This window comes from Tripterygium wilfordii, chromosome 13, assembly GCF_013401445.1.
Source record: "Tripterygium wilfordii isolate XIE 37 chromosome 13, ASM1340144v1, whole genome shotgun sequence".
NCBI lineage: Eukaryota > Viridiplantae > Streptophyta > Magnoliopsida > Celastrales > Celastraceae > Tripterygium > Tripterygium wilfordii.
The window spans coordinates 8,963,720-8,977,081 of NC_052244.1; the positions used below are offsets into that span (position 1 = coordinate 8,963,720).

The 13,362-nt window shown below is 37.8% G+C and overlaps 1 protein-coding gene across 1 annotated transcript; it reads left to right on the forward strand.

Moving 5' to 3' along the window:
• LOC120013748 lies at positions 1–2,069 on the forward strand. Its single transcript, XM_038865672.1, has 2 exons — positions 1–93; positions 595–2,069. The coding sequence occupies exon 2, from the start codon at positions 600–602 to the stop codon at positions 1,758–1,760; it is 1,161 nt and encodes a 386-aa protein (XP_038721600.1). The 5' UTR covers positions 1–93; positions 595–599; the 3' UTR covers positions 1,761–2,069.
• The last annotated feature ends 11,293 nt before the right edge of the window (positions 2,070–13,362 follow it).

Here is a 13,362-nt window from a genome sequence, read left to right on the forward strand (position 1 = left end):
ACACAGTCACATACCCACGCCGAGCTTTCTCTCTACCGCGTGCCTAGGCGCACCTCTCCAATCCTCGCCTAAGCGACAATCTAAGCGCATCAGGTATGTAATAGTTTCTCTATGCTTGCTCTATTCCAAGCAAGAATTGAAGTGAGAGAATTGCAAAGTTTGGCAATGGCATCTCCTAATTTTTGGAAGTTTAGGGCTAAAGTATGGGATATCTTGGTTGATTCTCTCATTCTGAGTCATGTAGGACATATTGGTTGCCTGATCTGCTGTTTTTGTGTACAAAGTGTGGGATTTGGTGCTTGAAGCTCGGGTTGCCATGGCAACCCGTGCGTGTTGGGGAAGAAGGGACCACGCCTAGGCGTGGTTCCCTCACGCCTAGGCGTGAGTTCGCCTAGGCGTGGTTCACTCACGCCTAGGCGTGAGTTCGCCTAGGCGTGGTTAACTCACGCCTAGGCGTGAGTTCGCCTAGGCGTGGTTCACTCACGCCTAGGCGTGAGTTGGTCTTATCTCATACCATCTTTTGTCATCTTTCTGTGCAGTATTGCGTTAATGATTATCCCTGCTATTCTTAATTGTTTTACATTGCTTTTGCAGTAATTATGCCGCGTCAAAAGCTAGTGGCATCCATGCGCAAGAAGCGCACTTCTCGGTTCACAACACCTCAGCCACCTCCTGCAACAGAGGGGTCTACTTCTGGAGCTGCCATTGATTACTTTGACATTGCTACTCTTGTGCCGGAGGTATATTTATCTGCTGATCTGTTGAACAAGGTTGGGGTAAGAAGTGAGCCTTTCGGCCGGCTCCGCCACTTTTGTTCTTTCATTGCTACCCCGGATGTTTCTTCTGCTGCTGATGTTCCGGTCTATCCAAGCCTGGTGCGTGCATTCTATCGCACCGTGGAAGCAACAGGGCCTGGCCTCTACCAAGCTATATTGCCTTCCGGGATGATTACTTTTTCTGCTGCTGATGTTAGTGCCAGTATTGGACATCCTACTTCCCAGCCTCCTGATAGTGGTTTCCAGCCACCTATTCCTTCTGCCCAGCTGGAGGATCATGAGTGGATGGTCCAACATTTTACTGGTCGGCGGGGAAAATTTGTTCGGAAATCTGCTCTTCCGCAGGTTATGTATCTTGTGGACCGGCTAGTGCATGGTAACTTATGGCCAACTGGGCACCAGAGTGAGAGGAGGGAGGAGGCCTTGGAGATTCTTTATTGTATCTGGACTGGTACTTGGTTTGATCTTGGCCACTATTATATTCAGTCCTTTTTGGCTATCCGTAGGAGCGTGGAGGACACCAAAGTCAAGGTGAAGAGGCTCTTTCTGCCGCGGATCATCACTCGCTTGCTGACATATCTCCAGGTGCTACCTCTGACTCTGCAGTCTGTCTCTCTTCCCATGGAGGCGTATGATTTGAGCAACTGGCGTATTAGTATAGCTCGTATTCGCTCTGCCCCTGCTGGGAGAGCTCGATATGCTCCGGGTGTGCAGCAGTTTGCGGAGGAGGACGAGGATGGCGAGGAGGAGGATACCGCTCCGAGTGATGCCGATGCTGCTGATCATGATACTCGGATCAAGGAGATGAGCGACCAGCTGACTCGTCTTGAGCACACTTTCCAGTCTCATGCTGAGTATGTCCAGCAGCAGTTCCAGACTCAGGGTCAGCAGATTACTGATGTCCTATCCATGCTCCAGGAGATGCGGCGCGACAAAAATCTCACTTATGTTCGCCGCAAGACCTCTGGTGGACCCACTCAGTAGTTTCCCCTGCAGGTTGTATTGTTCTACGCTTGTCATCCATTTTATTTTGTCCCGATTATTCCTCTCTTATGCTTTGAGGACAAAGCTTGTTCTAACAGTGGGGTGGTTGGGTAGTCTTATTTTATGCTGCTGTTATTAAGGTCAAGTACTATGGATGATGCCCTCTTATTTTCTGTTAATCTGTGCGTGGATGGACTCCCTTATGTTTCATATTTAAGTTGCGAACCCATCTTGTCCCCTTATATGCTTGAGGAATCATTGATGCCTACTTGATTATTTACGAAATTGATTCACTTGCATTGAAATGTAGTGGGGTATGACTTGGTTGGATATATGTGTTGAATGTGGATTTTCTCTTAGATGAGCTAGAACATCATTTCAGTAATATCATTGGCACTAGTTATTTGTATACAAGTAAAAAAAAAAAAAAAAAAAAAAAAAAAAAAAAAAAAAAAAAAAAGAAAAAAAAAAAGCTTGAAAATGATGAAAATCATGTTCCGCTCATGTGTTTTTGCTGAGTAACCGGGGCTCTTGTCTAACCAACTTGAGTTTCGCGTAAAAAGGTGAGGCAGTCATGATGAACATACTAGGCCTGCTTAACTTCGAAACCTTGTCAACTCGAGAAATTGATCCGAGGGGTGCTTTGTCACCTAATGCCCTAAACCTACTGGTTGGGAGTCATTGGTTGAGAACTCGCTACATGGGTTGACTAGAAAGTTTAATGGAGTGAGCATTGCACGGTTCTAGATAAAAAAAAAAGAGAAAACCTTTAGACAGAGTAGTATGTATATAAATAAATGTGCCTTGGTATCATTGTTTGGTTGTTCTTGGGATTCTTGGAATGTGACTATGTTTAGCATGTATAAACTCTTGGAAGCCACATTTTTATGCATTTCCTCTTAGCACTGCATGCCATCTAAAAAAAAAAATATTTAATTGAGTAGGCTGAAAATTTTCCATGAGTATATCATGCGGATGAAGTGTGGGGTGTTTGATATCTTGGGACTGAAACGTTTGTGGGTGTCGTTCTTGTAAGCCCTCAGGAGACACAACTCCTCCACTAGGGACACCTAGGGGTTTAAAGGCTTGTTGCATATGCTAAATGCAACCGCGATTCCTGCGTTAGTGAGTTAAGATGTTAGTGGTACATGTACTTAATCTAGTTTTACTTGAGGACAAGTAAGGTTTAAGTGTGGGGTGTTTGATAGGTGTGATAATACCTATTGTTTTTGGTAGGAATCTCCCCCTCTTAAGCTTCATTTAAATAAATAATGAGTGTATTTATGTTTTGATTTGTATTTTTTTATAGGTTGATTGCGGTTTGGATGAAAAGTGATGAAAAAAGGGCTGAACTGAAGAAAATGTCCACCGACCTTCGTGTGTTCAAATACTTTTAACTTTTTGTCACGTTATCGGAATCAAGCGAAATAAAAGGCATTGGAAACTAGACATCTCAAGCTTTCCGTAGACGCTAAAATCGTGCAAATCGGACGTCGTATGGAGATTTTGGAAGCATTCCACGCCTAGGCGCAATATTTGTGCACGCCCAGTATCACTTGTGCACGCCCAGTCCAGCGAGTTGGGGCGTGAATTTGAAGTTGTGCACGCCTAGGATTGCGCCTAGGCGTGCGCCTAGGCGTGCGCCTAGGCGTGGTGCGCCTAGGCGTGAATACAACGCGCCTAGGCGCACAAGACAGTTTTTTGGGATGTTTTAATTCGCGAACTTGCCGAGCCGCAGGACACTTTTGAACCTAGAACTGATTTTCTGGGGAGCGAAACCAGAGGGGGAAGGCGATTCTTGGAGCTAGGAGGAGAGATTCTTCAGCTCAACTTGGATCTACTCAACTAATTGGGTTTATTCATGATTTTCTCATCTCTCCTTTTGTGTTTTTCTCTCATTATGTGTAACTAAATCTCTTGTGCCAAGGCTAGGATGAAGCCTTGGGTTTGATGACTTTGTTTATGACTTGATTTACATATATATGAGTTGATTTGGGTATAAATCTTGTGTTTCTATGTTTGATTGCAATTTCTTCATGCTTGTGGTGTTTGGCCAACACTTTAGGTTTTTGGATGAAATTGTTTGGAGAATTTGCTTAGACAATAATATGTCAAGTAGATTATGCTTCTTGAAACACTTGATTATGAATGTGTCTCCCTTTAATTAGGTGACAATTTTGTATGAATCCTAATCTCCATAGAACTCCATAAATTCCTATGCATGTTTAGACCAATAAGATGGCTAGAATGTATTTAGGAATATCCGACCTAGACCAATAAGATGGCTAGTAATCGATTTTAGGGAGATTTGGCTTAAGTGCGCTAAAACCGACTTAGGTACGGATTCGTTATGCCCGAATTAGCAAATATGTGTGTGAATTTATGTCATTCCAAGTCATTTCCCAAGGGGGATTCCGAAGCCTTGGTGTTCATCTCATATTTGTTAAATCATCTCATTTGCATTAGTTGCATCCTAATTCTAAGAAAATACCAAAAACACTTTGCTCTTTGCTTGTTTTAGTTTAATTACCAAACCAAACAATCTTGAGTTGAATTTTACTTTTGATTGCATTGTCCATATATACATACAAATAGACATTTGGATTAAACAGTTACCTCCCATGAAGTGCTAAATTTATTGTCTTCAGCCGGACATAGCCTTCGACTCTGTCATAGATCAATAGAGTGGAGATATACCACTTCATCCACGGTAATTTGTACATTCTCCCAATAAGGCTTTACCCGATGGCCATTAACCTTGAATGTTTGCTCAGAATCTTGATGTTTTAACTCTAACGCACCATGAGGGAACACATCTTGTATCACATATGGGCCATGCCACTTTGATCGGAGCTTCCCCGAAAAAAGTTTCATACGAGAATTGTACACTAGCACCTTCAGCCCTACAGAAATTTTTTTTCGTACAAGCTTCTTATCATGGTACCTCTTGGCTCGTTCCTTATATAACTTTGCATTCTCATAGGCTTCATGCCACAATTCTTCAAGCTCGTTTAGTTGTAAATGACGCCTGTCTCCAGCTACCTTCATATCAAAATTTAGCTTTTTGATAGCCCAATAAGCGTGATGCTCTAACTTAACTAGCAGGTGACATTCTTTCCCATAAATCAATCGAAATGGAGACATCCCTATGGGTGTTTTGTAAGCAGTTCTGTAAGCCCACAAAACATCATTCAAATGAAGAGACCAATCTTTTCTGTTTGGATTCACCGTTTTCTCAAGAATGGTCTTGATTTCTCGATTGCTTATCTCCACTTGCCCACTCGTCTGAGGATGATATGGGTTGCCCACATGGTGAAAATCCCATATTTCTTCATCAAGGCGGAACAAACAAAATTATTAAAGTGACTTCCACCGTCACTAATGATGGCTGTGGCATCCCAAAACGAGAGAAAATATTGTCTTGCAAAAAATTCACAACCACTCAATGATCATTAATTCTTGAGGGGACAGCCTCGACCCATTTGGACACATAATCAACACCAACTAAAATATGTGCAAATCCAAAAGAGTTAGGAAAAGGACCCATGAAGTCAATTCCCCATACATTGAAAGTTCAACGATCTGAATATTTGTTAAAGGCGTTTGATCTCTGGCAGCTATGTTATCAGTCCTTTGGCATCTGTCACAACTCTTACAAAAAATCCAAGCATCTTTAAAAATAGTAGGCCAATAAAATCCAGCTTGAAATATCTTGAGTGCAGTCTTTTTCGGCCCAAAATGGCCTCCATATGCGTAGGCATGACAACGCTTCAAAATTTCTTGTTGTTCAGATTGTGGAATACATCTGTGAATAATTTGATCCCATATATTTTGAAAAGGTAAGGATCATCCCATATATAATCTCTTGCCCGTGACATTATTCTCTTCTTGTCCTGATAAGACAAATCATATGGAAAATATTTAGTAACAAGATAATTTACAATGTTAGCATACCAGGGCAGTGTGTTGATGGATAGGAGTTGCTTATCCGAAAAAGATTCGCCCAACGGAAGTTTATGTAATTGATTGAAGTTTATGATTGGGGATATTAGAATGTGCATGTTAAAGTTATGATTACTTGGTCTGGAGTGTGAAACTACTTCGACGACTGCGTTAAGCCTTGTTAGGATTGTTAATTCATAATATCTAGAGTTTTGTGTGCTAAGCCTTCATTGTAAATCTAGTGATCCGATAGCTTGATGTTTTTCAATGAAGTCCTCAAAACCCAACATATTAATTAATTGCATGATCATTCATTTTATGAATTGGCCCATGGATTTTGTGGACTTTAAGACATAAGTATGGTAGAGTTATGGTGATTTGGTCTTTGAGGGTGGAAATAGGGTGTTAGCAAAGCCGAGCCTTTTTAGGAACATTAATACATAAGATTAGGTGACTACCCCTAAAGGCCTAAACTTTCATCGTAGACCAATGAGCCCGATGACCTCCATATTTGTATTGAAGTCCTCATGCCCAATTTCTATTGCGTTTGTTTGATCGTACACAATTTCACTGTGCATGGTTGAGTGCTTGCATACTAATACCTTGAATATGAGAGTTGAACGTCTACCGAGAAGCATTAGAGCCTAGAGCTTTTTATTAATTGTTTTCTCAAATTAGTTCTTAGTTTGGTTACAAAATTCCCATGCTACTGATTCATTCGGCTCATTTTCTTTTCTTGAAAAATATTTATTATTCTTTGCAATTAGCTCTTTAGTTAGTTTTTTGCATTTCATTCACCCCAAATTTACGTTAGCTTTCTTGTGGATTCGATCTCGGTCTCATCGAGTATATTACTTGTTGATTGCCCTACATTGGAGCAAGTACATACACTATTTGGTGTCGGGCAAGTTTTCGGCGCCATTGCCTTGGTAGCAATTGTGAAGATGGAGGGCGGCTTGTAGAGGCTTTTCGCCATCAAATAAGGAAGGTGCTCGGTCACACGACTAGGGTAACTTCGTTACATCTTTTATCACTTTCATAGTGTAGTCGAAGAAAAAGTTAGAAAGTTCAAAAAATCAAATCAATTCAAATTATTTTTTTCTAAGAATTATTTTTACATGTATGCAACAAAAATTTTACAATTTAACATTATTAAATTCATCCCTTTTATATTAATGTAATATACATACGTACATAATATAACATAATTTAATTAATTAGTTAAAACTATTTTTTGCCTATGCATGTACCCAAGTTATTCCGACTTGTGAATGCAGATCCTATACACCATTTAAGAAATTATATTTTTCCAATTCTATCAAATTTGTATTTATGGCTACTAAGTTATTTTTCTGAATTGAATGAAAATTGAAATTTCCCATCTCTTACTCACAAACGAAAAAGAAGTTAGGCATGCAAAATACTCACTTAACCTAATTTTTTAATTTATTAGGTTACAAGTCTATTTCTATTTAAGAATTTACATTCTTAAAATGAATATAATTGAAATTCTGGATAATCACAAAAAATTTCTACTTTTAAATTGGATTGAATTAATTTAGATAATTACAAACTATGACCGTTGATTATAATATGACATTTAATCATAACCTTAAATATAAATGGAGCTTTTTTTATTACTTAAATTGGATTTTGTCTACATACACGTATACAATTCAAGAATCAATGTAACTCTCCTTGCATTAATGATATAATATGAAACATTTGTCATTGATTACAAATAATAAAAAATAATAAAAATAATAATATTGAAGCATTTGTCTAATTAATTTTTTAAATTAGTTTTTTTACATGTATACAAATAATAAAAAACAGAATTGGATAAAAATGGATTCGATTCATTCAATTAATTGAGTAGTGCAACAGACGTGGAACATGTGTTTGGGCACACCGCTGCTCTCGATTTTATTATGCTGGGAGATCTTAGGGTAGATCGTCTCTTGGGTGAAATTTGGTTTAAGAAAAATTATTTGTTCCATTTCAAAAATATAAATATCACGTTTTATATCCGAATTCACTCAACATAAGAATGAAAAACTAATTACTTAAAAGAATTTTGATTCCGAAAACTTGATAAAAGTTCTTTGAATGAGTATTTGATATAAACGATTAAGAAAATAACATTTGTAATACTTTCATTGATGACTCATACCATCCTTCAAAATATAAATAAAAATTAGAAGTCATCAAGAGTTGAATCTTTTAATAATATAGCAACATTTTTCTAAAATATAATAATGGTAAATGATAATACTTGCCTATTTGATCTAATTGACCCCTATGAAATTGAATTCTATTCAGTTCAACAATCCACCAAAAAAATCGACTTGTTTGTCGACTTTTTTTTGATGGATTATTGCTTGGTTAGAGTTCATCTTTGAATTTATTTACACACCAATGAGCTAAATCTTATTCACCTTACTCTACTATACTCACAAAGAATGAAATTCTAATCAGATCAGTAATTCACCAAAACAAATCTAAGTCAAATTTATTTGCAAGGATTTTTTTTGGTGAATTACTAACTGACTAGAGTTTATCTTTGGTTTTCTGTGGGGAAATATTGGATTATATTGGTTGTTTATATAGGTAGAAAAATCAGTGCATAACCATTGATTATAATTTAGAACTTTTAATCTCAACCGTACATATAAAGGGTAATGTAATTATGAATTGAATATTTTATATATATATATAACAACCTTTTTTCCAATTAGGAAAATCAAATCTTCCCATATATTTGTAATGTAATATATAAATAAAAGGAAACCAAGTTAATTCTTTTCTATCATTAATATTTTATTTCGTTCATAACCCTAACGAAGTCTCTATATATTTCTAGATGCATTTTTATGTTTTATATTAAAATTCTGAGTCGACTGGATTATGCCAGGCCGATGTGGGATTTGAGGGATTGACACGAGTTTCAACTGAGGCCCACCTCTATGGTTCATACTAACCAATTATAAAACAACACATGTTTTTGTATTGAATTGTCACGCATTTCACATATTATTTTATTCAATCAATTTACATATATTATATGTAATTATCGATTTTGACACTCTCGATTCTTGAATGTTATTTATGAGACAAAAAATACAATCATTTTATTCCTCGATTTTAGAAATATGTGCATGCACATGCATGTTTTAGTAATGTAATTTGAGACTTCAAATGTCTTAATGTTAGCATATATGAATATCTACTAAATATAAAGTTTTTTTTTAATACATCATCGGGTACGGGGGAGATGGGATTCGAATGTTGCACCTCTCTTCCGATGTTGGTGGGCCTAAACAACTCAATCAAGTGGGGAATCTAAAGTTTAATTTTGTGCTTGTATTGGCACTCTTTTACATTGGACATGAGATTTGCCGATTCTGACCTTTGAGGGTAGGACTGTAAGTGTTTCATGTGATTATGTGTGTTTCAAGCATGCCATAACTTATAATCAATCCAAAGGATTTTGAAATGGAATTTGCGCACCAATCTGACCTGTCACCAAATGAGCTGTGTGTAATTTGAGAACACAAAACTACTAGATCGAGAGTGGCTTTTTGAAAATGACTTAAAATTTATCTAGTGTCAAGTGAAAAAAACAAGAGATACAAGATAAAAATCAGAAATGAGAGTACTCCGTGGGATAGAATAAAAATAACTTATCACTGAAATAAATTAGGGTTTTTAGTAGGAATACGTCATGCAATGTATGAAAGAACATGCTTTACAAGCTAAAATCAACATATTAGCTATGAAGGCTATAGCCACGAAGGCTTGAAAAAGAAATAACTAAGCTAAAAATTAGCTGACATATGTCATGCTAATGTAAAGGATAAAGTTTAGAGATGCAAAGTATGTGTTTGATGCAGGGTGCTTGAAAATCTTGGTTCTTTTTCTCTTTATAATCTTCTTGGTCTTCATAGTGGTCGTCATCTCTTATTCCCTTATCATAATCTTGACATATCATGTCGTGGTGAATCAAGAGAAACTGCTTGCTTGTTGCTTGGGTTACTGAACTAAGTTTTCCTGTAACTTCCACATCTTCATGTTGCTTGGATCATGGTGATGGATCCATATTGTTTTACTTCTTCATGGATGCTATTGGAGTATTGAGAATATGTAGCTTGTCCTACTCTCTTGGAATGTAGGCTTCATGCTTGTTGTTGATGAAAAGGGTCTAACGGTTGTCATTCTTACTGCTTCTGGTTATTGAATGTCGAAATATGGCCAGACCCTCAAACTGCACAAGGAAGTCAATTCTAGACTTTGATCATCGAGCAATTACTGAAGATGTGTTTGAGATAATGTAGGAGCATGTGGGCTTTAAACTCTGTAATTTTTTGAACTTCCTTGAGCTTATTCATATCTATCGTTTAATAACAATTCACTTCAAAATAAAAGAAAAGGCTTTGGTAATGAATTCCTGAATTTTGGTTATATCGGCAAAGCTTCTTCAGACAATCCTGATTTGCAATAACAAATCCATGAATTTTAGCTTAAATAAAATCAGATTTCCTACAAAATGACAAAACAATTAGTGCAAAGCCTTCTTTCCCTCACCATGTGCCCTTTGGTGATTGAATGAGAATGTCCAAAGGTGAATCCCATGCTGCCACGTGTCAATTTTTGGCACAAACAACTTGAGATACACACACACACACTATATAAGATTGTATAAAGGCCAAAATTTTTTATTACTTTTAACAGTAATGATGGATAAAATAATATCTTTCGAATAAGATGCTGACTCGTGTCATCATACGGATTGCAAATGAGGATATCAGACTGAGAAGCATCTCGGTTAACCAAGATGTCACCTTGGTCTATACTCTTCATTACGGCCTAACAAGCATGACTTCAAGAATCCAGGTGACAAAACATCTTGAGTAATAGAGGAGCACTCATCACTGAAGAAGAAGAAAATCTAAAAGCGCTCTATAGAGGATTCACCGTCCATAAATCTCACCCGCAATCAAAGGGCAATTAGTTATTCTAGATCCATATAAAAGGTACCTCCACCCAGGTAAATCTCTAGTTCTCACTTTTTATTATTAGCAAAAGAGAGAGCGCTTCAAGTACCAAACTATCTCAGCATCATCAATGTCTATCAAGTTGACTTGAGCGTCAGAGCATCCCCCTAACGTATACCGTACACCTCGGGAACCCCAAATCTCATGTTTTCTCATGTGCAGATACAAAGAAGCCTCATCTTAATATCTTGTTTTGACACCTAACATTTAGATAATCAGGCACTCGAGAAACTAGTTTGACTTTTCACGTCATATGTTTGGCACCATATGGGGGAAGAGACATAAACTTCCTGAAAAGTAACTCATAATGGTCAAACCTGGGATTTTGTGTACTACAACCATATTGGGCCAAGTGTTCTCAAAAGAAATAATTCTCTCATAAACAACCCTGAGCAACTCGATGCTTCAGTCAAACATGATCTGTTTGCTCAGCTCTTACAATAGGTTGTAAGCCTTGAAAGAGATGTTAAACGCAACTGCACAACAGCAACCAAGATTGGAGAATTCAACTCCCTCTAATGGGGATGATGATAGAAACTCTCACTCAGGGAGCTCAATGTCAAATGCCCTAGGTGATACCCGACATAAGATCTCAATGGTAATCACCCACAGGGACCAATCCTAGAATACTCATGGTGAGTATGTTAGTAAGTAGATGGAGGAGATGATTGACATAAAGATTACATCCATGATGGATGTTGTATGGTACAACTTGTTGGCACCTCTCTCAACTTAGCTACTAAGTATCAACATTCTCTAATACTTCAAGGTCCAACCTTGGAGAAATAAAATGGGAAGAGCAATCCCTCTGATCATGTCATACATTTTGAATCAGTGATGAAGTTTCGATAAGCTACAGATATGGCGCTTTATAAGGCCTTCTCAGCCTCTCTTATGGAGCAGCGAGGACTTGGTTTCCAAACTGTCTCTTCATAGTGTCACTGGCTTCAGGAATATATCCTAAAATTTTGTGATCCACTTCGCCAGTGTTAGGAAGTCGAGGAAGACCAACCTCAGCCTCATGAATATCTGGTATGACAGGGATAAAACACTGCGCAAATTCGTTACTTGGTTCACCCTAGAATTCCTAGATGTCTTTGATCTTCGAGTTTCAACGACAACAGTCGCACTAATCCAAACTGTACGACAAGAGAGTTTTTAGAATTACCTCTTTTAGAGGCCTCCCGAGACATGGGTGAACTTTTATCCAGGATAGAGAAATACATCAACTCGGTGGTGGCAGATCTAAAAATTAAATTAAGGATGGCTTTGATTTAAATTGGAGGGCTCTAGCAACTAGCTATTGCATTTATGTGCTTTTTTGAATTGATTTTACACTTACAAATGTTTTCTCTTTGGTTTTATAGAAAATGAGCATAATTTGGACAAATTGGAGTTGCTTTTTCTAAGAGACAGAAGCTAACATGTCCGGACACCCATTGGGGCCATCGGATGCCCTTCAAGGTGTCCGGACACCCCTTGAGGATGTCCAGACTAGGGTTGTCCAGACACCCCCCTAAGTGTCCAGACACCTCAGTTGCAATGCAACTTCAGATAGAAGAAAATGTGTTCGGACACCCTTCCTGGACTGTTCGAACACCCTGTCACAACCTGTAATTAAAGACATAATTTTAGAATGGGTTTTTGGAAAATCTCAATTGTAACAAATGGAAATCATTCTTGTAAGGGCATATAGGTATTTTTGACCATAAGAAAGGGTAAAACTAATGTAAGGCTTTCTCCAAATTCATGCTCATTTTTTTCCTAGTCACCATAGGAGTACTATAATGTAGAATAGCTTTCTCTCTATAGATTCCTTTGTTTTTTCTTAATTCCACTATTTGATTCTGTGTAAACATTGATTTAGATGACAATAAATTAGTTGTTCATCAACAATTTTATGGATGGCTAGTTCTATTTGGTCTCTAATCCCAAAAGGTGGATGCGATGTTTGATTATTTGACGTAAAGCTTTTAATTCCAAATCTATGTATGCTTTTATGTCAATTATTGATGTTAATGATTGGGTATATTAGAATGTGCATGTCAAAGTTATGATTACTTGGTTTGGAGTGTGAAACTAGTTCGACAACTAAGCTAAGCCTTATTAGGAATATTAATTCATAATATGTAGTATGTTGTGCGCTAAACTTTCATTGTAAATCTGGTAATCCGATGGCTTGATGTGTTTCAATGAAGTTCTCAAAACCCAACATGTCACGCCCCTCTCTCCTAAGGTATACCGAAGTGTACCTATATCCACAGAGACGTGACCGACAGGGGACACCCCATCCCCCGAACCAATTCCCTAACCGATAATTAAACTTAATAAACATATGTAGTAATAGTAAGAGTAATAACCACTGGGGTAAATATACAACAGCGGATCAGTGGAATATATCCACTCGATACCAAACCATGTAATATACACAAAATACAATACCAACAACCATGCCCCTACTAGAATAGTCGGCTCGAGGCTACACATCAGCTCACGCAACCCGTCACTGACCACCATCTCCCGCACCGAACTCACCTGAAAGGGAATAAATGAGAGGGGTGAGCTATAAAGCTCAGTAGAGCGTAGAAAGGAAATACCGATATCCA